General features: G+C 54.9%; 1 protein-coding gene across 1 annotated transcript; it reads right to left on the minus strand.

Moving 5' to 3' along the window:
* Positions 1-97: 97 nt before the first annotated feature.
* On the minus strand, positions 98-10,598 carry LAMB2 (laminin subunit beta 2). Its single transcript, XM_012467711.3, has 33 exons — positions 10,520-10,598; positions 10,362-10,438; positions 10,061-10,233; positions 9,840-9,975; positions 9,685-9,758; positions 9,102-9,290; positions 8,946-9,009; positions 8,514-8,716; positions 8,304-8,424; positions 7,799-7,987; positions 7,448-7,627; positions 7,213-7,325; positions 6,861-6,940; positions 6,636-6,768; positions 6,281-6,439; positions 6,078-6,205; positions 5,349-5,481; positions 4,952-5,144; positions 4,732-4,875; positions 4,235-4,466; positions 3,988-4,151; positions 3,681-3,905; positions 3,375-3,592; positions 3,170-3,266; positions 2,709-3,081; positions 2,428-2,612; positions 2,113-2,354; positions 1,685-2,033; positions 1,147-1,354; positions 928-1,069; positions 668-844; positions 428-587; positions 98-346 (listed from the first exon to the last, which is right to left on the minus strand). The coding sequence occupies exons 2-33, from the start codon at positions 10,435-10,437 to the stop codon at positions 210-212; spliced, it is 5,397 nt and encodes a 1,798-aa protein (XP_012323134.1). The 5' UTR covers position 10,438; positions 10,520-10,598; the 3' UTR covers positions 98-209.
* Between the last annotated feature and the right edge of the window lie 13,035 nt (positions 10,599-23,633).

The raw sequence follows: 23,633 nt of genomic DNA on the forward strand, positions 1-23,633 counted from the left end.
GAGGCGGCGCTCGGGTGTCTGAGCCCTGCTGGGGACAGCCTCTAGGTTCTCCTGGAGACTCCCACGCCCGCCCCAAATCAGAGTCCAGACAACACAGTGGGGGTTCACACTGGTTTATTGGGGGCCCTACCGGGCCAAGAGCTCTTCAGTGCATAGGCAGACAGGCATGCGGGGCGGTGCTGAGAACTGGGGTAGACCTTGGGCAGGGGTCACTGGCAGGTGTTGTAGATCTGGACCTGCAGGTTGATGGCTTGAAGCACGCTGCGCATCCTGGCCTCCAGCCCGTCGAGCTGGGCTGCCTTACCCTCCAGTGCCCGCTCATTCTCCTCATAGGTGCCTTCCAGTTCTAGGAAGGGCAGGTTTCAGTTTGGGGGGGTCTCACTCCCACAGTCCTGTGTCTCTACTGCCCACCTGCCCCATTTCTCACCCTGTAGCCGCTGCAGCTTGTCCTGAGCGGCCTGCAACAGATCCTGAGCCTCATCCCGCAGTTGCTCTGCCCTTGCCTGTGCAGCCAGCACACCCTGGGCCTTGCGCTCAGCCAGGGCCTTCACCGTCTGGTACTGATCACCCAGAGGGCCCCGTAGCAGCTGCAGATATAGAGGGTTAGGCTAGCGTGGTAGCCCAGCTTCCAGCCCTACCTTCTCCAGCTGGCTCTGCCTCAACTCACCTTCTCAGCCTCCTGGGCACGACCCTGGGCACTGCCTGCTGTTTCTTCTGCTGTAGAGGCTGCCAGACTATTTCCCGCCCGTTTCAGTTTCAGAGCCTCCAGGAGAGCATCCAACTGCTGAGCCCTTTCACCTGCAGAGCTCAGTGCCTGCTCTGCACCTGCCATCCTCTCTTGTACCTGCCATGGGTGAGCCAAAGGTTACACAGATCTATGGTGCATGCCCATAGCCTTGCCCCACTGATGTCCTAGGAAGACCTCACCTGGTGCAGGGTCTGCTCTGTGTCCCGTGTGTCAGCCACTGCCCCCCGGATGGCACCCTGGGCAACACCCTGTGCCCGCTGGGCCTCCTCCAGTGCTGCCTGTACTGTCTCTGCCTTCTGTTTCTCATTCTCAGCCCGGCTCCTGGGGAAATGGGGGAATCAGAACCTGCAGGTATCAAGACCAGGTGTCAGGGATAAGGGCCAGGGATGGGGTCAGACCTTGCCCGCCGTGCATCTTGCAGTAGCTGCTCAGCACGACGCACATCTCCTACAGTACGTGCCAGGATCGCATCCACATCCGCCAGGCTCCGGACTCGCTCTGCAATCGCACCCGCCAGGTGCTGGATCTGTTCAGCTGAAGCTGGGATGGAGAGCTCTAGCACCCGTGTGGCCACCATCTCAATGCTATCAGGATCAGCCCCCTCCTCTATAAGGACACAACAAGAGCTTAAGGACATAGATTCTCCAGCATGGGCATGAGGATACAGTTTTGAGGTGTGAACTCAGGACATGCACATGAGATAGGGGTTTGTTAACAGGCATAAGGATGTAACCACAGGGACAGGGACTATACAAGGGGCTCAGACTCAAGAACATGGACATGAGACCACATATGGGCAAGGACTCAGGAGCTGGTCAAGGGGTCATAAACACTGATCCAGTGTAGTCCCTGAGGCTCAAGTATGAACTGAGGGAGATACAGACACGGAGTTGCCAAAGGGACGATCACATGGCCTGGGACATGTGGGAGGCTCACGGTTGAGGAAGTCCTTCACACTCTGGATAAGTTCTCGAAGTTCCTGGTTGGCCTGTTCCACTTGTCCCCTGGAAGCATTAGCCTTGTCCAGGGCTGCCTGGGCCCGTTGCTGTGCCTCGCTTGCCTGACGACGAGTCTCAGCCACTCTGCTGAGGATGCTTCCACCTTCCGCCAGTGCCCGCTGCAGCTCTGCCTGTGTGTGCCGGGCCCGGCCCAGTGCTAGGTCTGCTGTAGCTGCTGCCCCATTGCAGCTGAGGCCCCCACAGCGGGGCTGCCCATCCTCATCTCGACAGCCAGCACCCCCACATGGGCTTGTAGCACAGGGTGCATCCCCTGGGGCCCCACACACCTGCCAGGCACAGAACAAGTCAGGGCCCTGTGGAAGAAACATCTACACCCACTGGTCCCACCCAACACTTGCATCTCACCAGTTCATTTATGCCTGTCAGGCTCAGGGTGTGGGTAAGGGCAGAGAGCTTGCCGAGGTCTCGCTGGTTGGCCATGTGTTTGCTATTGAAGTCCTCCTTCTGGGCATCCATTAGTGCCTCTGTCTGATGCCGGGTACTTGCTGAGTTGCTCACAGGGCTAGGTACTGCCAAGGCCGAGGTGTTGGCACGACGTCCTGCCTCTACAGACTGTCTGTAGGCATGGTGGATGCTGTCATAGGCACCTAAGTTGGGCAGAGGCAGACAGTCAGCTGATAATTGACCCTGATCCACCAGCCTAGTTGGCTAACAACTCACCCAGGAAGTTTGAATGTTTGAGCAAGTCAAGATGCTGGTCCAGCTGCCGCAGTGTGAGATTAAGTGCAAGCCCATCTCGCTCCAGACCACTTAGTGCATGGTTGGCATTGAAGTTCTCATCCTGCACATCTGTCAGCTCTGCCTCCAGCTGAGTCAGGTGCTCAGTGGCCTCTCCAATTTCACGCCTGCAATGATGGAGCGGGGGCTGTTTAGAGAGGCTTCACCCCTGGTCCACTGGGTCTCTGCCCCATCCCACCATGTATTCTTAGGCCCTTCCGCACCGCAGCTCCTCTGTGGCCTCCACAAGCTGTGCAGTGGAGGCAGCTGAGGTGTTGCGGGCACCTACGATGCCCTGCACAATGCCCAGCTTCTCCTGCATGTGCCAGAAGCTGCTCTCAAAGGCACCCAGCACACCCGTCTGCTGCAACTCCTGCGCCTGCTGCTCTAGGCGCCGCGTACGAGCAGCCAAGTCCTGTACCACTCGGTCCCAATCCCCAAAGCATGCGTGGCAGGGATGGCAGGCAGGGAAGATTCCTGAGAAGCCACGGGCACACTGGTCACAGCGCACACCAGACACGCCTGGGCGGCAGCTGCAGTGACCTGTGGAGCGGTGACACTGAGGTGTATCTATTCCATGAGGGTCACAATCACAGGCTGCAAGAAAGAGCAGAGCACAGAGTTAGGGCCACTGTGGGGCATTCTGGGAAGTCCTCCATCCACCTGGCCTCTCTGGCTCCCTCACCACGGCACTGCAACCCGGGGTCTCCCCAGTGGAGCTCCTGGCACTCAGAACAAGTCCGTCCTCCAAAGCCGGCACGGCAGTGGCACTGCCCTGTGAACTGGGGTGGGAACAAGGCAGGGTTAGAGCCTCTATCAGAGGCTGAGTCATCGAAACAAGACAGACACCTGGCCCCATCTAATCAGGGATATGCAGGAGGGTCCCATACCTCATTGCAGGTGGGGCCTCTGGCCCGGCTTGGGTGGCAGGCACAAGGCTGGCAACCATGGCCACTGGTGAGGTTCCAGAAGTTGGGGGCACAGCGGTTGCAGCTAGAGCCCTGGACATTGGGGAGACATGGGCACTGCCCACTGCTTGGATCACAGTGGCACTGGTCGGGAGATGGGCATTGCTGGGGATTTGTGCCCAGCAGGTTGCAGGTGCAGCCTGTGCCAACCAAGATGAGCACAATAGTCAAGCGGAGGCCAAGAAGCAGAGCCCCAATTCAGCCATGCCCTCCCATACTCATACTCACGGTGACAGCTCTGTCGGGCAGCCTGCCCATGGAAGCCAGGCTTGCAGTGGGCACAGTGTGGACCCTCTGTGTGGTGTAAACAGCGCAGGCATTGCCCCGTGTGTGGGTCACAGGCATCAGGATCCATGGGGTCAATGTTCCCACTGCACTCACATAGTTGGCACTGGCCGCCTGGCCTTGATGGGTCCCCAAAGTGCCCAGGGGCACAAGCTTCACATCGCAGCCCTGCCCACAGTCAAGAGGAAGCTGTGAGTGCTCAGCCCAACCAACTCACCCTGATCCCACGCCTGGCCCCCTATTCACTCACCCGTGTAGCCTGCCCGGCAGTGGCACACAATCTGCTGAGAATACTCATCCCGATGGCAAGAAGTAGCAAAGTGCCGTTGGCTCCCAGGGCCTTCAGGACAGGGACAGGGCCGGCACTGGCCCCCATATGGCAACCGTGGGTCCCCGTGGAAACCAGCAATGCACCTGCAGGGAGAGGGAAGAAGAAATGTGTCATTCCTGGGAAGCCTGCCCACCCATTAACCCACTCATAGATGCTGCAGACTCACCTTTCACAGTGCTCACCCCCTGTGTGATCACGGCAGCCCAGGCAAGCACCGGTGTGGGTGTCGCACTCATCTGCATGCCCATTGCAGACACATGGCCTGCAGCTAGGGAATCCCCACTGGCCACGCTGGCAGCGGTCACAGCGAAGCCCAAAGGCACCAGTTCGGCAGGGACATTGCCCACTGGTCTTTTCACAGAGACTGCTGAGTGCCCCCTCATGGCTGCACTGGCAGGCTAGGGGCAAGGCAGAGGCTGAGTCAGGGGAGGGGGAGGGGAGTCTGAAGGGAGTGTGGGTGGGGGAGGGTCTCAGGGGAGGGTGGGTAGTGAGGGTCTGGGTGGGAAAGTCAGGAAATTGAAGAGAACTGCAACTGACCCAGGGTTGAGAGTAGAGGGTCCAAGACTGAGTTAGAGGAAAGAAGCAGCAGGGCCAGAACGGGTAGAGAGAACAGTAATGGAAAGGAGAGAGAAGAACAGGAGGGAACAAGGGGCAGGAGAGTACCTTGACAGCCTGTGGGGCCAAAGCCATAGTAGCCAGGGGCACAGACGTCACAGCGGCGCCCAACCACTCCAGGCTTGCATAGGCACTGACCGCCATGGGGGTTGCACTCAGAACTCAGCGAACCTTGAGGGTTGCACTGACAGGCTGTGGGGGGGAGGGTTGGGCCAAGTCAGGCTGGGTCCCCACCTCTGCCCCAACAACCCACATCACAGACACTCACGCAGGGCACCATTGTAGATGAAGGTGGACAGACTGATGAGGAGGGGCGCGCAGGCCTCAGAGGTAGAAGTCTTGCTGGGCACCAGGCCCTCCTCATGGCATTGGTAGCGTTCAAAGGTGGCCCGGCGCTCCAGGGCAGCAGCATCACCCCCACTAAACACCTCAAGCACCAGGACACGCGGCAGCAGCACCAACTGAAGGGGTGAGCAAGGAAGATCACAGTTCAGACCTGGGACCATGTAGGCATTGCCAGAGCACTTGACTTAGCACTGCCAGTAGCCTGCCCACCCTGGCACCACCATGGGCCTGCCTCTTCTGCCACAGACCCTTGCTACCCCCCAAGTCCCACACCACAGGCCCTGCCATCTTGGTTGGTGTGGGCAAGGGGGATTATTCACCGAGTCAATGAGCAGGCCAGGTCCAGAGTAGGGAGTCTCAGGCTGGGCACTTCCCCCTGTCCGTACCAGCTTCAGATGCAGCTTATAGGAGATACCAGGCTCAAGGCAGACAGGATTAGGAAACACCATGTACCTGGGGGAAATGAGGACAGGTGCAGGGGGTCATCTAGGGGCCCTGTACAAATCATCTGGGCCTCTCGCATCCTACTCCCAGCAGCCAAACCATCAGCCAAAGCAGAGACTATGGCTGGCTTGGGTTGGGCTGGGCTAGGCCAACAAACAGCTGGGCAGCCCAACAATCTGCACAGAAGACTCCCATAAAGGTGGCCCTCTGGAATCATACCACCTGTGCAGACTCACTACCCAAAATGTAATAAAACATTAATCAGAATTGGCACATTCCTGCTCTGAGTGCTCTGAGGCCATGGCCCCACCACTACCACCTCTACCACCACCACTGTGGGCCCTCCTGATAGTGACACCAGGTGATTTCCCATTAATTCATGCCTTGGCCTGTGGGCCTTAGACCCCTGAGAGAGTAGGCCTTGATCTGTCTACTTCCTTCCTGTGAACAGAACCATGCCCAACAGGACTTGGCAACCAGCATTCTGGAGGTGTTCAAAAGAAGGAACAGATGAATGAGCTGTGGGGCCTTCCAGGTCCCCTGCAGGGAGCTTAGGGCTGACCCCACACCCCTGCTATTGTGAGTGCTACCTCCAGTGCCCTCACCTGGCGTGTGGTTGCAGAGTCCCTTGTATGCGGTCATCCTTGGGCAGCACATGCCCACACAGGCTGTGGGCAGGCACAGGCCCTGGACGCTGCACAGTCAGTTCCAACTCTGCCCATTGCTCAGGGACCTGGAAAAACAGGATGATGGAGGCGATGCTCCCACATCCAGAGGTTCAGCTCCAGATTAGATAACAGGGTCTAACCTGGGGCTCTAAGCGCAGCAGCAGGTCATAGTCCATGGCCTTCGGCACAGAGGGCACCAGGAACTCCAGGGCCTGACCTTCCCGTAGCCGCACAAAGCCTGAGCCAGTCCAAGATGGAGTCTCCCCAGGGGTGACCAGGCGCTCTACCACATCAAGCACCTGGGAGATAATGCAGCCAGGGATGGAGGCTCAGGTGAGGCTTCACCTTTTCTCCCACAGCCAGCCTCAAACTCCATTTCTCCTGCCAAAGCTAGACATCACCCCCACCTCCTCAACAAGGTACTGTCCATAACCCCACCTCTCCAGTCACAGAAGTGTCCACCCACACCCAGTCCTCTGGGGGGAGGCCCCACACCTGTCCTTCGGTGTCCTCAGCCTCCCAAGTTAGGTGGTCCAGGAAGGGCCGGAAGTAGCCAGGTTGTACCTGCTCACAGCGTCGCCCAACCATGTGCTGGCGGCAGTGGCACTGACCTGTGGCCTCATCACACCTGGAGGGAACTCTGTGGTTACTCAAGAAGGACCTCCTCTCCTGCTCAGGATCTTTCCCCATCCCTTCCCAGGCCCCCTTTACAACACTTACTGGGGATCCAAGGCACCACCCACATCGCAGTCACAGGGGCGGCAGCCAAGCAGGTCGTGGCTCAGGCCCCAGTGGCCAGGCTGGGAGAAAGGAGTTGCTGGGAGCCAGAAACAGACTTCCAGTCCCCCTTGCCACCCAGCAGGAAATCCTAACCACACGTCTTAGCCTCTATCACCCCTTGGTGTAAACATGGCCCCCAGACCCACACCCTCGGCCTCCCAGACCTGAGGCTTCTCAGTCAGGACTAGACCCTAAGCTCTCAGCACCCACCCACTGGCATGGATATCACACCCCAACCATGTGCTCTAAGGACAAATCATGCCCCTAGAACTCCAGCCCCCTCCAGTCGCACCAGGCAGCGGTCACATCCACGTCCAATCACTAGACGTTTGCAGTAACAGGCTCCACTGTTGGGGTCGCAAGGGGTGCTCCCAGGCACTGTGCCCCGTGCATTACACTGACATCCTGCAGGGAAGGAGAATCATCAGCACTTTGGGAAACTGTAGTAGTGCTCATGTTCAGCTGAGTGAGGAGTAAGAGGGCAGGGGTTAAAAGTCAGCATAGAAGTTACGGCAGGAGACACATACGCCGGCAGCCTAGAGGGTCACTGACGCTGAGCCCAAAGAAGCCATCACGGCATTGCTGGCAGCGAGTGCCCACCACATGTTCTTTGCAGCGACACTGGCCCGAGACCAGTCCCAGTGCAGGGTCATCATGGGAATCACAGCGACCGCCATCTTGAGAACCCATGGGGTCACAATCACAGGCTGATGGCAAAAAGAGGTACAGGGTCAACCACCCTATCTCAACTAGCTCATCACCAGTCCTCTCCTAAGTTCCCACCCTGGATCCCTGGTCTGGCTCTATACCAAGCCCCCAACTCTCTAGTTCCTGCCCCAGGCTCAGCTTTCTCTCCCCCTGCCCAATCCCAGCCTCACGGCGGCATGCAGCCGGATCCCGCAGGTCCTTGGTTGGATCACGGTAGAAGAAGGGCCGGCAGAGCTCACAGTGGCGACCAGCTGTGTTATGCTGACATCCATCACACACACCTCCACTCACGTTGCCAGATGCCAGGTATATGGCCATGTCGAAGTGGCAGCTGTGAGTGTGCCCATGGCACTCACACTCTGGCAGGGGAGGAAGGACAGGGCAAAGGCCACTTGAGGAACCAGGTCACAAGGATAAAGAGTAGGCCACCTTAGATCCCTATCACAGACCAGAATTTGGGTAGGGGCTCAGGGACTTCAAGTCCTCAGCATCATACTGGTCCCCTACCCAGAGCAGATTGTAGAGGAGGATTGAGGGATTCCCAAGGGGCATCAAGGCCTGTACACTCTGGACACAGCCTGGGTTTTAGGGGCTCGACCAACCAGCTCTAGGTTCTACCCAGGGCACAACCAGGCTGCAGAGTGCTGGAGCTATGGAGGCCAAGATCTCACTCACTCCTACAAGCATGACTATGGCCGTCCTCAGCTGGATGCCAGGGCAGATCATGATAGAAATCCTGACACTGCTCGCAGTTGAGCCCACGTGTGTTGTGTTTGCAGATGCAAGCTCCGTGCACCTATGGAGGTTGGCAGGTAGGTTGTTAGTGCTGCTCAGCCATGTTCCCCTCTTCCCCTAGCCCTATCCCAACCATCTGAAGCCCCTCACCATGCCCTCAGCATGGGCTGGTGCCCCTGGGGCGGGCGCACACTCTGAGGCATGTCCGTAGCAGAAGCAGTTGCCACGTACAACCAGCTCATAAAGGGCATAGTAGTACTTCTCTCGGATCTCCCGCCGTGGGTCAAGTAGGTTGTCTCCCAGCGTGTGTAGACGAGTCAGGTTCACCCGTAGGTTGGTGATCTTCAACAGGTCTGAGTGGGGGGAAGGGTTGGGGCCAACTGGCTAGGCAGGCCCTTGCTGCCCCATGCCCCCCCAGGGGCTCAGCTGCCAAGGTCACCTTGAAAGACCTCCTGTATACTGCCACCCAAGCTAAACTGGGCTTGGCATCTGCCCTAGGAAGCACCCAAAATAGTTACTGAGGCCCCAAATAGTCCCTAGCCGGACACAGCCTGTGCCAGGCTTAAAGGGTGGAGCACTCACTCTGAATCCGTGAGCTGTAGGGGTCTGGGATAGGGATGGCAGGGTCCAGCACACGATAGATGACCTGGAGAGGCAGGGAATTCATAGCGACACTGGACCTTGCCTCAGGCCCATCATCCCCCGCTTCCAGCCCCCAGCCCAGATGCCAGCCCTTACCTCGCCTTCAGTGGATGGCTCAATCTCTGAGTAGCGGGACTCACAGACTACATCATCCCAGTGCCGTGGTGGGGCTAGTGGGACTCCTGGGAAGTCAGCCCCACAGTCATAGGAGAAATATCGGTACACATGCCAGGTGTGGCCAAAGTCTGCTGAGCGCTCTACCAGCATGGCAGCAGGGCGAAATGTCTGGATAGGGGGTACAGCTGATCAGCAGGCACCAGGACCCAAGCCCAACCCAGGGCCATCAAGAGCCCTGCTCAGCCCAAGACTGCCCTCAAACAGCTCACAGACAGTGGGGGTGACTGGTGGAAGCCAGATAATAACCAGCAGGGGTAGCCACCTCTAATGGAGAGACTCAGGGGTCATAGGGCTCAGGGAGACAGCACCTGACCCAGCCTTGGATTGGAAAGGCCGAAGAGCATGTGCAAAAGCCTGGAGGCAAATGGAAGGTGTGAAAAAATGAAGGAGCCTCCCGTGCATCCACGCTCAGGAAGGCTGGGTTAAGGAGCTGAGGCTCTGTCCAGGGGCAATGGGGGAGCCAAGCAGGGTGATTCGGGCAGGCTCCCAGATATGCAGGCACCTTGAAGGTCATAATGAGGTGCGTGAAATGAAACTCAGCCTCCAGGTCCAGCTGGATGGTGACCGCAGGGATACCTGGGACAGGAGTCGGAAGTCAAGGACTCAAAGCTACTGGTGGACAGCCCTCATCACTTTTTGCCCCACCCATGGCCTCACCATTCTCTGACTGCCACCAGGCTGCCTGCCGCTGTGGCGCAAAGCTGGTAACTACATTCTGGATGCGATGACTGTGTGGGTTGTCTCTAGCAGAGAAAGGGCGCCGGGAGTCACACAGGAAGCACTTCTTTTCGTCCTGGGTTAATTGGGGATTAGAATCAGTGCCTGAGGCAGTGTCAGCCCCACCCTGACTCAGCCTCTCACCCTGTCCCCAGCCACACCTGTAGGTGACTGACGATGCAGTAGGGCTGGGGGCCATTCAGGCCACAGGTGGATGAGGCAGTCAGTCTGTCAGCTCGGCCCACCAGCAGGTCGCCCGTGGCAGGGTAGCAGCTTCCCCTCGAACAGCCAGGCAAATCTGGGACAGGGACCTGTGCCAGTGTGGCGGCCAGCACTGGGGACAGTGGTTCAGCCAGTTCTGCTGAGTTCTTATTCGGTAGCCCCACCTCATGTGCCCCAAGGGCAGCTACCAGGACCTACCATCACATTCCACAACCCCCAGCCCCCACCAGGCCCTCTCACCACTTAGCAGTAGGCCCAGTCGAAGTTCCCAGGACAGAGGCTGTCCCCTCCCTCCTTCCCTTGAGGTCAGCTCCATCCTGAAGAGGAGAACAGGGATAAGGGGAGGAGAACGGTCTCGAGCCCGAGCCCTCCTCCTTCCTTTGGTGTCCCGTGCCAACTCTGCCAGTGGGTCTTTGGCCTGTTGCTTTCCAGGCCCTCTGTCAGTCTCCAGGTCTGTCCAGGAGTCCCTCCAACAGCTTGGAGTCTAGCGACTTTGAGCAAAGTTGGGAATCGCGGCAAGAAGGAAAGGCAGGAGCGGATTGTGGGCAGGAGCGCAACACCGGGCTGAGAGTCCCCCACCCCAACCCTACCCCTGCCCTCCGGAAACGGCCTTTGCCCCTGGAACCAGACACAGACCATTTCACCCGCAAATCTTTATTGTGCCCCCAAGCCCACACCTATACGAGGGCCAAGGAAACATAAGGGGTTTGGTGCTTTAGCCTGTTCTTGGAAGAGGGCTCACGAAGTTGGGGGCATGACAGGAGCAAATGAGAGGGATCTGATCTTCCGGATTTCCAACTCTGGGCCAAGGACCCTATAGCCTTTTCCCCTCGGCGTCATGGGCACAGTGGAAATTACCATCAATTCAGTCGTTTGATCCCAGGGCTCCAGCATCAGCGGAGAGGCTGGAGGGCACAAGCAGGAGTACCAAATTCCCCTATTCAGGGCTGTGGGGAGTTTTTGGGCAGACCTAGGGACGGGACAGAATGGGGCTGGGAGAGAGATGGGAAAAGTGCACACCCAGCCCGAAGCACAACTCCAAGGATCACTGCCTCCCCGACTAGTCACCATAGCAAGTAGGCACGAGAAGTGCTGCCTGTTTCCCGGTATGGAAATGGGCTCTGGTTGGTGGACACTGGACCAGAGTTAGGGTGAGCGACTCCGGATCTTGTAGCTATTTATCCGCTCCAGACTTTTTGGCCTGCCGGGATTGCAGGAGCCCGGGGTTGGAATGTGCGCGGTCGGGAGGGGGAAGGAGGAAAGTCGGGGGCGGGGGCGGAGGCGGAGGACATGGGGCGTGCCCCACCCAGGCCCCTATGAAGGGGAAGTGGGGGAAACCGTGGGGTCGCCGGTCTTTAGGGCTGGGTCTGGCTTGACGCCTCCGCAGTTCCGGCAGGGGGTACACTGAGCTGCCTTCCAGGGGAGAAAACTGGTGGGAGTTCATCAGGGGAATCACCCCACTTCACAAAGGAGCTTAGGGGCAGCCGGGGTAGGGGTGGGGTGTGGGTCAGTCGATCCGTTGGACTTTCTGCATAGCTGGGAGTTATTCTGGATATCAGGAAAGAGGTCTCCAGTCACGCTGAGAATCATGTAGTCAACCTGGGGGGCTCAGGAATACTAGAGATTACTGAGAATTCTAAAAAATTATTTATTATTATTATTATTTTAAGACGCAATCTCGATCTGTCACCCAGGCTGGAATGCAGTGGCGCGATCTCGGCCCACTGCAACCTCCGCCTCCCAGTTTCAAGCGATTCTCCTGCCTCAGCCTCCCAAGTAGCTAGGATTATAGGCACCTGCCTCCATGCCCAGGTAATGTTTGTATTTTTAGTAGAGATGGAGTTTCACCATGTAGGCTAGGCTGGTCTCAAACTCCTGACCTCAAGTGATCCACCCGCCTGGGCCTCCCAAAGCTCTGGGATTACAGGCATGAGCCAGTAAATAGCACCAGGCCCTATTTATTTATTTTGGGTGGAGGATGCCAGCACTGTTGTTTCACAATTTTAGATCACTCAGAAATAAAGGTTTATCAGAGTCTGGGACACTAGATGGCCTCAGGGAGTTACATGATCTGTCTGCTTTCTCAAGGTCAGAGGGCCACTGGGGGACATAGTGGGGCCACTGGGGGATATCGCAGGACCACATGGAGTTCACTCAGGGTCAGTGGGCACTCAGTAGGATCTTTGTTCTCCCAAGGTCAGGAGATTCCTGGATCACTCTAGGGTTACTTTGAGTTACCCAGGTGGTCCCACAGTCTTTCTTAATGGCTTCCATAGACAGTAATCAGCAGGTAGCATACTTGTTGGTGCCCAAGCACATCATGCGCCCAAGCAGCTCAGCTGCGTGCTGCTCCAGGCGTGTGGGGTGGCTGCCTTCTTGCCCAGTGCCTGTGCATTCTGTGTCAGGCAGCACTCCAACCCTGGTATCAGTTCATCTGAGCTAGGCTCTGACCCCTGGCTCTAACCTCTGACCCTGGCCCCAATCTCCATCACAGCCCTGACCCTGAGCCAGCCCTAACCTTAAATAAACCCTGAACCTAATCAACACTTGATCCCTATTCTAAACCTTGACCCCAGCCCTGATCTCTACGGGAGTTTGGACCTGATCTGGATCCAGCCTTAACCCTTCCACAACATCCCTGTTCTGGCCCTGACCTTTCCATTTGACCCTAAACCCCTCCTCATGCCTGCTCTATTGCAGGCCAGCCATGTACCATGCAGGCAGCTGCAGCTGCTTTATGCTTTCTTCAGGAGTTCCTGGGCCTCAGCTCAAGCCTGCTGCACCCATTCTCTTGCATCCTGCACGGTGGTTACCAGGCCATATGTGTCCTCCTATAGCTCAGTCACAGCCAAAAAGGCCACCTGAAACTCCTAGGTCAGGGCTGGACCTGAAACCCCACCCCATCCAGAATATATTGCCTCAAATATATTACTGCCCAAGGTTCCTGAGGGACAGGAGAATTTAGAACTGACATCCTGCCTCAGTACAGTGTAGCCCAGCCCCAGCCAAAAGCCCACTTTCCACTGTTCCAGAAGGGTCCCTGAGACCCCAGTGCCCACTCTTCCCCATCTCATCTTGCCCAGGCCCTAGGCCTGCCTACGATTCATGCTGCCCATTCTTCTGCCTCCTGGGCCTGCTGCTGACTCAGGGCAAAAGATGCCCTGAGGACCTTAGCTATACTGGAAAGATGCCCTGGGACTGGGGCCACCTCAACTGCCAATGCCATCTGGGCCAGGCACCCTGCCACCTGGTGCAAAGGTTAGGGGGTCACAGGGAGGACACAGCACAGTACCAACTAGGCTGAGTGTTATCATGGTCAGGTACTTGGTAACACTGTGGTATCAGTGAGTCAAGGATCTCAGGGAGAATGGAAATCACAGCAGTCATTGAACAAGGGATGTAAGGGAGCTGAGGGTACAAGTGGGGTATCACCTCCTGTACAGTGGCCTCTAGGCTTTCAAGTGCCAACTTCACTTCTTGCAGCCCTTGCTCTGTGGCCCCTGCATGAGTTCCATTCCTGCCTCAGCCAGCACCCCCTGAACATCCAGTGCTTGGTGCTGGGCCCTGGCTGTACCCTCCTGAAGAACACAGGTGTTCAGTTAGGCATCCCTTTTCTGCCCACTCTCTGACTTCTACCTCCAGCCTCCTGGCCCTTCACCTGGTTCACTCTGCCTGATGGAGGATGCCTTCAGCTTCAGGCAGCTTCTGGCCCATGGTATCTGGCACAGGGAGAGCACCCTGGATCTGATCCAGTAGAAGAGCAATGCCTACTGCCCCCACCTTGGGCAGTAGCCCACACCATAACACCAACTCCACACTTGTGGTGTCCACACCTTTGTCTGTGGGGAAGAGGGTAGGGATCTTAGAGTTGAACCCTGACTGAACAATCCCTGACCCTAACCTCTCACTGATCCTGCCTCAGATACAACTATCTAGTGGTGTGCTGGAGGCTTACAAGCGCCAATTGTTGGCTGAGCGTGGTGGCTTACACCTGTAATCCTAGTACTTTGGAAGGCTGAGGGGGTGGATTGCCCACTTCAGGAGTTCGAGAGCAGCCTGGGCAACATGGTGAAACCCCCTATCTACTAAAATACAAAAAATTAGCCAGGCATGGTGGCATGCGCCTGTAGTCCCAGCTACTCCGGAGGCTGAGGCAGAATTGCTTGAACCCAGGAGGCGGAGGTTGCAGTGAGTTGAGATGGTGCCATTGCACTCCAGCCTGGGCAAGAGAGCAAGACTCCATCTCTAAAAAAAATAATAATAATAATTTTAAAAGAGCCAATTGTTAAATTTTCAGGATTTTTTCAAATAAGTTGTCAAATGGTATGATAGACTGAAATCAATCATGATAGCTAATTTACATCATGGATATTGATAAATGCTACAAATCATTTTTCCCTGACTCACAGCCAGTTGTTAAACATTTACCCACAAACTAGTGTTCCCACTTGACCCCTGGTCAGCCCTGATGAATATTCCTCATTCTGGAAGGAGTATCATGATAGTGTCCTAGATGCCCTCCTAACCTTGCCCTTGCCTGTAAACAGACATGCAACAAACAGATATGTACCCGTGAGGAAGCACTGGATGATCTGCATGGTTGCTTGTATATGGGTCACGGCACTCATGCCCCAAAGTCACCTTGTCCAATGCCATGTCTCCTGGGCCTGGATTCCTGTGGAGCTTGCTATGGCATGGGTCAGATGTGGAATATGTCTCCTACAATCCCATGTCCAAGCCATGGTTTCCTGTGACTCCCCCGTTGCTCCCACTCACAGACCACCTGGCTCTGTACCTGTTGCTGATGCTGTTTCATGGCTGTGACTGTATGTCCAGGCTATGGGAAGAGTTATGGAAGGCAACCAGAGCCCACTGAGCAGTGGGCAGGGTCCCAGGGAGAGGAAGCAGCCTGTGCCTGCTTCAGTACCCCATCTAGGACCTGCAGGTGTCCACCCTAGCCCCTAACACCCCAACCAGGCATCCTCTAGCATAGGGTGGCCACCTCCTGGGTCATAGCTTCCGGTTGCAGCTGGAGCAGAGCCAGGAGTTGGTCTCAGAAGCTGAAGCAGGTGGGACAGGAGGTGCAGTGTGGGAAACTACCTCTGGAGCCTTTAGCACATGCCTGGCACCTCAGCCCTAAGATGCCCTCTCTGCAGAAGCAGATGCCCATGTGTGAGTCACAACTGGGCAAGATGGAGCCCTGTGGGTCACAGGCACAGGCTGCAGAGAAGAGATAGGGTCAGGGCAGAAAGCAGATGACACTAGCTCTAGCCTTACCTTCAAGAGGCCTGAAGGATGGGCCAGGTGCAGTGACTCACACCTGTAATCCCACTGAGGCAGGAGGATCACTTGAGCTCAGGAGTTTGAGACCAGCCTAAGCAACATAGGGAGATCCTGTCTCTAAAAACAAATTTTAAAAATTAGCCAGGTGTGGTGGTGCATAATGTAGTCTCAGCTACTCAGCAGGATGAGGTGGGAGGATCACTTGAGCTTGGGACGTCAAGGCTGTAGTGAGCTAAGATCATGCCACCGCACTCCAGCGTGGGTGACAGAGTAAGACCCTATTTCTTTTTTTTTTTTTTTTTTTTTTTTTTTTTGAGACGGAGTCTCGCTCTTGTTACCCAGGCTGGAGTGCAATGGCGCGATCTCGGCTCACCGCAACCTCCGCCTCCTGGGTTCAGGCCAATTCTCCTGCCTCAGCCTTCCGAGCAGCTAGGACTACAGGCACCCGCCACCACACCCAGCTAAATTTTGTATTTTTAGTAGAGCTGGGTTTTCACTATGTTGGCCAGGCTGGTATCAAACTCCTGACCTCTGGTGATCCACCTACCTCTGCCTCCCAAAGTGCTGGGATTACAGGAATGAGCCACCAAGCCCAGCTGAGACCCTATTTCTAAACAAACAATAATTAAGAGGTCTGTGGGAGGAGGAGATGGGTGGATCACTTGAGCTCAGGAGTCCAAGACCAGCCTGGGCAACATGGCAAAACCCTATCTCTACAAAAAATACAAAAATTAGCTGGGCATGGTGGTGCATACCTGTAGTCCCAGCTCCTCAGGAGGTGAGGCGGGAGGATCCCTTGAGCCTGGGAGGTTGAGGCTGAACCAAGATCGTGCCACTGCACTTCAGCTTGGGTGACAGAGTGAGAGCCTATCTTGAAAAAAAAAGACTGAAGAAAGAGAATGGCCCTTGTAGGTGTGACGACGTACACCAACCTTCACCTAAGCCACTTCTCAGAACTGCCATGGGCACTGGCATTCACCCTGGACAGAGAGGCCATACTGCATGGCTGTCTTTGGGCAAGAAAACAGTACAGGGTTCCAGGGGCTCTACAGCCCTGTCAGGGGTCAACCATGGTCAAGGGCTGCAGGCAGGGTGAGGAAAGAGTCACTTCATGTGTCCTCTCTACAGGCATCCCTTGCCTAGCCTTGCTGTTTCTCTTCAGCTGTTTTCATGAGTATTTCTTTAAGTTCTTGAGGGAAACCACAATAAACATGTTGTGCTCTCCCTCAGGAAAACCCCAACCACTCCCTTGTTACTCCACATTGAGCGGCCCCTGCAGGGCAGTCTCACTCCTGGTGGTGGACTGTGCAAATGCCCCTCTCACCTCTGCACTCCTGCTCAGGGTCACCTCAATACCTATTCTGCAATTGGGAGCATGTGTGGCTCCCCAGACCCTGCACAGCAGGGGCACTGACCTGTAGCCTGAAGGAAGAAAGCATAGGCTAGTCAGCAGGGCCAAAGACCCTTCTTTGGGAGAGGGAAAAAGACATGAGTGCTTAGACATGCATGGCACACACATACTTGTGTCTCTTCCCAGCTGTGTTCCTTCCCAAGGCAGCACCCACACTTACATTTGGCCGAGAGCCTCTCCCTTCCTGCTTTCTCTGGCCAATCTCCCTTGGCCAGTCTGCACTTCCCCATATCACCAGCCCTTGCTTCCCACAGACCCACTGGTTCTTATCTCCTGACTGTTGACCTTAGTCTTCCCATGTCCAGAGTTGTACACCCACTGTTTCCATGCCCCTCCTCCTATCCCTCCCTCACTCCCTGAGTCTGACTCCCACCCTTCTCCTTACCAAGGACACAAGAACACACTTCAGGCCTCATCTCATTCAGTCTTTGACCACTCTCCTCCCAGAAACACTTGCTTCCCATGGCCATCTCTCTGCCTGTATCAGATCTCAATCCTAACTCTCCACCTGTACCTCCTCAGTCTCCTTCTCCTTCCAGCCCTACTCCACCTCCACCTGTCATCACACTCACTCTGTATGCCACAACCTACTCACAGTGGTTTGCTCACACACTAGCTCATGGATGGATGTGGGATTGGGCACATGCAGCCTCATGTTCATACTCCCCCACACCCTGACACAACCTCATAATTAACATCACATGAGAGCAGAGACTCACACAGCTGTTTGCAGCACCATGTGCTGGTGCTGGTGGTCACATTCACTCACAGCAGCCATAAGTCACATTGTGTCACAGGCAGGTGCAAGTTCACTCACACCTGGCTACTACCACATGCTATGTGCAACATGGGCTTACTCACTGGGTGGCACATTGGTTGCAAAGTGTGCTAAGCATGGCAGCCACAGGGCTCACAGCCCTGGGGTCTCCCAGGTTCCAGAAGAGGAGGATGCAGTGGCTGCAGTCTTGCCCCAGAGTGTGGGGGTGGCACAGGCTTCAGCCCCAGATGGGCACTATATGGGGACATTGTCTCAAGGTTCACAACTGTAGCCTGGGGAGAGGAAGGCCTGGCCAGTCTGGGGAGGGGAAATCCCACCTGGTCACCCTGGGATGGCCCCACACACAAACTCACGCTGGCAGCTCTCTGAGCACAGGTCACTGCTGTGGCAGCCAGACTTGCAGTGAGCACAACCAGGGACATGGCTGTGGTGCCTAGAATGGTGGCAGTGCCCACTGTGGGGGTCACAGGTAGCAGGATCATGGAGATTGATATTGCTGCACTGACAGTGCTGGCATGGACTCTTCTGGGGTCTCCTCCTTGCCAAAGGTGCCCAAAATAGCCACAGGAGCAGCAGTCACAGCTGAGACCTTGAGAGGACTGGGGTATATGTGTCTTCCTGTTCCCTAGGGGCCTGTGAGTATCAGATACCCAGCCAGAAAGTCTGAGATCTGGCCAGGAGGGACACAATAGGTATATTATAGCCCATCTTCCTGGCTTACAAGGTCTATACCTATAATTTACCCCATTCAGCCCCTCCTTCCTCAGAACAGGAACTCCTTGAAGATGGTGCCCAGCTCAGCATACAGGTAGCACTGGGAAAGATTTGTCATATGGACCAGACAGGATTGTGAAGTGACCAGGGCTGATCATGGTCGGCTTTGTCACTGCCAACCATGCCTCACCTGCATAGCCAGGCAAACAGAAGAATAGGACATGCCCACTCATGCTGTCCACATGGAACTGCCACAATACAGGCTGGAATCAGGGTGCCCAGGATAAAGGCAGAGCCAGCACTGCTGGCCCAAACCTGGCGTGGGGTCTCCATAGAAGCCATCCAAGCACCTGGGGGCAGTAGCACATGGTATTGTGACTGTCCAACCCATCCAATGACAGTGCTCACCTTTCACAGTGCCAGCCGGGTAGGCCTGGCAGATACATTTAAGTGGATGGCACAACTCAGCATGCCCATTGCAGGCACAGGGCTGGAAGTGCCAAAAGCCTCAGTAGCCAGGGAGGCAGTGATCATGGCAGCAACCAGCAAGTCCTGCCTGGCACATGCACTGCCAATTCACAGGGTTACAGATGGCACTGGTGGTACCTTCAGCATGTCAGTGGCACTCTGGAGAGTAACAAAGCAATCAAGCCATGCAAGGAAAGGAGACGGCTGGCCTCCAACCTCATGCCTACAGGCCCTGAAAGCTCATCACTGCAACCGGAGGCCCAAAGCCTGCTTTCCAGGCACACAGTGGTCCCAAGTATGACCAATGATGTGAAGATGGCAGGGATGCTGCCTACACAGCAGGCCACACTCAGTGTTCAGTGAACCTTGCAGATGGTACTCACATGCCGGCAGAGGAAGGGCAAAGTTAGATTAACCTCACGATGCTCCTGCAACCCCTACCCTGAAGCCACTTCAAGCCTGGCACATACACTCACCAAAGCCCATTCCCATGGAGCAGGGCAGAGATGCTGCAGACCAGGGGGGCACAAGCCTCAGGCATGGTGGAGGAGAGGCCTGGCCTTGCTGGCTCCATGCAGTCTGCCTGGTGGAACTCCTGCGTATGCCTGAGGCCTGAGGGTACAGAGACCAGAGCCCGGGCAATGCCTTCACTCATGGCAGGAGCACAAGCTAGTAAGAGGGTCAAGGGAAGCCAGCAAGGGACAATCAGCTCCACTCATTAACACTTGCCACCTTTCTTGGATTGACCTTCATCCAAGGAGGGCATCCCTACTCCCACCCCTCAGCCCCATTTCTGTTTTCTAAGCTCTTTTTTTTTGAGACAGTGTTTCACTCTTGTTGCCCAGGCTGGAGTGCAATGGCACGATTTCAGCTCACTGCAACCGCCACCTCCTGGATTCAAGCAATTCTCCTGCCTCAGCCTCTGGAGTAGCTAGGATTACAGATACCCACCACCACACCCTGCTAATTTTTCTATTTTTAGTAGAGACAGGGTTTCACCATGTTGGCCAGGCTGGTCTTGAACTTCTGACCTCAGGTGATCCCACCTCGGCCTCCCCAAGTGCTGGGATTATGAGCGTGAGCCACTACATCCGGCCCTTAATGTCTCTCAAGTCCTCCAGACTTGAGTACAGCGGTGCAATCTCCGCTCACTGCAACCTCCACCTCCCAGTTTCAAGCAATTCTTGTGCCTCAGCCTCCCAAGTAGCTGAGATCACAGGTGTGCGCCACCACACCTGGCTAATTTTTGTATTTTTAGTAGAGGTGGGGTTTCACCATGTTGGCCAGGCTAGTCTTGAACCCCTAATCTCTGTTTTTTTTTTTTTTGAGACAGAGTCTCCCTCTGTCACCCAGGCTGGAGTGCAGTGGCGCAATCTTGGCTCACTGCAACCTCCGCCTGCTGGGTTCAAGTGATTCTCCCGCCTCAGCCTCCCAAGTAGCTGAGACTACAGACATGCACCACCACACCTGGCTAATTTTTGTATTTTTAGTAGAGACAAGGTTTCACCATATTAGCCAGGCTGATCTTGAACGCCTGACCTCGTGATTCGCCCCCTCAGCCTCCCAAAGTGCTGGGATTACAGTCATAAGCCACTGTGCTTGGCCCCTTGAACCCCTAATCTCTTTTGTATCAATTTTTCCTCCATCTCCAGTGGCCCCAATCTACTAGAGAGAGTGCCACCTCTCACTAAGAAACATTTCAGCAGCTTCCCTTTGAGCCTTCCACCAAACAATACATTCTCCCCACATCACTTCCCTGTTTAAATCTCTTCCATGGCTCCCCAATTCTTCTGGGAAGCCCCTCTCCTGGCCCAAAAGGTCCTATGAGATCTGGCCCCTGCCTATTCTCATCTTCTATCTTTTGCATGAGCTCGTTCCCTTGCCTGGGCTCCTCTGCCTACATTCTCCATCTATATAAGTCTTAATCCTCTTGTTGCAACTACAGGCCTCTATGATCCCCGATCCCCTAGCCCCACTGCATCAATCCTGTCTTGCTATAATGTATGTATCTGAGGCTGGGCACGGTGGCTCATGCCTGTAATCCCAGCACTTTAGGAGGCGAGGCGGGGTGGATCACCTGAGGTCAGGAGTTAGAGACCAGCCTAGCCAACATGGCAAAACCCCATCTCTACTAAAAATATTAAAAAAAAAAATTAGCTGGGCTTAGTGGCAGGCACCTATAATCCCAACTACTCAGGAGGCTGTAACAGGAGAATCGCTCCAGGAGGCAGAGGTTGCAGTGAGCTGAGATTGAGCCATTGTACTCCAGCCTAGGTGACAAGAGGGAAACTCCGTCTCAAAATAAATAAATTAATAGGCCAGATGCGGTGGTTCATGCCTGTAATCCCAGTACTTTGGGAGGCCGAGGTGGACAGATCACCTGAGGTCAGGAGTTCAAGATCAGCCTGACCAACTCGGCGAAATCACATCTCTACAAAAAGTACAAAAATTAACCAGGCATGGTGGTGCATGCCTGTAGTCCCAGCTACTTGGGAGGCTGAGGCAGGAGAATTGCTTGACCCAGGCTGTGGAGGTTGTAGTGAGCTGAGATCACACCATTGCACTCCAGCCTGGGCAACAAGAGCAAAACTCCATCTGAAAAAAAAATAATAATAATAAAATAAATAAATATAGCTAGGTGCGGTAGCTCATGCCTGTAATCCTAGCACTTTGGGAGGCCAAGGCGGGTGGATCACCTGTGGTCAGGAGCTCGAGACCAGCCTGGCCAAAATGATGAAACCCCTTCTCTACTAAAAACACAAAAATTAGCTGATTGTGATGGCAGGCACCTGTAATCCCAGCTACTCAGGAAGCTGAGGCAGGATAATTGCTTGAACCCAGGAGGTGGAGGTTGCAGTGAGCCAAGATTGTGCCATTGCACTCCAGCCTGGGCAACAAGAAAGAGACTCCATCTCAAAAAAAATAATAATAATTATACCTTTGCCATATGTAGGGTAGAGCCCCTAGGACCTCACAGAATCCAGATGGATGAAGCTCCCCTCAGTCCTCCACACTCCCTTGGTCTGCTACACTCTCAGTGTCGTGGAGTAGCACATTCCAGGATCAAAGCAGAAAGTCCGGATAGAACCACAGCCCTGCAGTGAATGGGGAGAGCGGTAGAGGTGAAGTGAAGCTGAAATTATCATGTGGTCCCAGGAATGCCTCCTCTCTTCTCTCTTTCCTTCTTCTTTTTTTTTTTTTTGAGATGGAGGCTTACTCTGTCACCCAGCCTGGAATGCAGTGGCTCAATCTCAGCTTACTCCTGCCTCAGCCTCTGGAGCAGCTGGGAGTACAGACACACGCCACCACTCAACTACTCGGGAAGCTGAGGCAGGATAATGGCTTGAACCCAGGAGGTGGAGATTGCAGTGAGCTGAGATTACATCATTCCACACCACCCTGCCTGGGTGACACAGCAAGACTCTGTCTCAATTAAAAAAAAAAAGAAAAATAAAAAGAAATATCCAGATTAGTGCTCATGGCAGTGGCAGCCACAGAGGTGGGGGTGGGATATGTAGAGACTCACCACTGCAGAATACCTGAGGGAGCACACAGGTGAGGAGGGGTGAGAGTGAAGTCTTGATTCTTGCCATTTGACCATGATTTCCAGCCCTGCCCTATACCTCTTGCTGTAGGATCTGCAAAGTTATAGTCACAGGGCCAGCCACCTGGGGGGTCACTGCCCAGACCCTAGAATTTGGGCTATAGGAGACAGTAGTTGGATTGGGGAAAGGCAAGAAGATCTGGACAGGGAAAGGAAGGGAGGGGCCTGAGAGGTCTTATATTGGGACTGCCTATGGTGGGAAAGGGGGTGGGTGCAGGGCCTGAACGTTTCTCTGACTGCAGCTGAGAGGGAGAGAGAAGACCATGGTGTACTCCTGAATAACTTCAAAGAGGGAGGTAAGAAGGAGATGAGGACACAACCAGGGTTAAATAAAAGTTAAGCAAAGAGTTTGTAACATTCGAGGCAAGGACAGGATGGAATTATTCCTTGGACTAAGCCTTCCTCTAAACATGTTTGCTACTAAAAAACAAACAAACCTTTGGCTGGGAGAGGTGGCTCACGCCTGTAATCCCAGCACTTTGGGAGGCCAAGATGGGCAGATCATTTGAGGTCAGGAATTTGAAACCAGCCTGGCCAACAGCATGAAACCCCATCTCTACTAAAAATACAAAAATTAGCCAGGTGTATTGGCACGTGTCTGTAATCCCAGCTACACAGGAGGCTGAGGCATGAGAATCGCTTGATCCAGGGGTGGAGGTTGCAGTAAGCTGAGATTGCACCATTGCACTCCAGCATAGGTGACAGAGCAAGACAAGACTCTGTCTCAAAAAAACAAAAAACAAACAAACAAAAAAACTTTTAAATCCAGTGTATAATACATGTTTAATCACTTGCCCGTTTCTTTCCAAAACTCCCATCTGAGGGCAAATGCTGGTTCAGCTAGCTAAAGTGATGCTGACCCTAGTGACCAAATCAGTAAGCGGCATCCACCCAAGTGCAAGGCTCAGTCCACAGTTACGATAACTATAGGCTTATACTCATTATAAGGCTACAGCTCCAAGAAACTCAGTGCCCAAGGTCAAGGTTAAATCAGAAGGTGGGTCAAGCCTCACCAGACAATGGCTAAGGTCCTGTCCAGAGACCAACATTTGCAGTGACAGGTACCACTGAAGGGATCACAGACAAGTACCAGGGACCTGGCCCCTGGGGTCACACCCGCAGCGAAGGCATAGGGCTCTCAGCTTGCTAATGAAACTGCAGTAGGGTGGGTAGTAGGTGCATGTGTTATCAGGGGAGTAACTGGGGACAGAGCCAGGAGGACATGGAGGCAGGGGCCCAATCTGAGAGTCACTC

The sequence above is a fragment of the Aotus nancymaae genome, unplaced genomic scaffold (genome assembly GCF_030222135.1).
Source record: "Aotus nancymaae isolate 86718 unplaced genomic scaffold, 86718_ANA_hifiasm-v0.15.2.pri h1tg000067l, whole genome shotgun sequence".
Classification (NCBI taxonomy): domain Eukaryota; kingdom Metazoa; phylum Chordata; class Mammalia; order Primates; family Aotidae; genus Aotus; species Aotus nancymaae.

Bases quoted from the DNA above. Each gene is read 5' to 3' on its own strand.
- LAMB2 (XM_012467711.3), bottom strand. From the start codon at position 10,437: ATGGAGCTGACCTCAAGGGAAGGAGGGAGGGGACAGCCTCTGTCCTGG. The intron at 6,769-6,860 runs GTAAGTGTTGTA...AGTTCCCTCCAG, and splicing joins GGTGGTGCCTTGGATCCCCA to GTGTGATGAGGCCACAGGTC. The intron at 3,906-3,987 runs GTGAGTGAATAG...GACTGTGGGCAG, and splicing joins CTGCCGGGCAGGCTACACGG to GGCTGCGATGTGAAGCTTGT.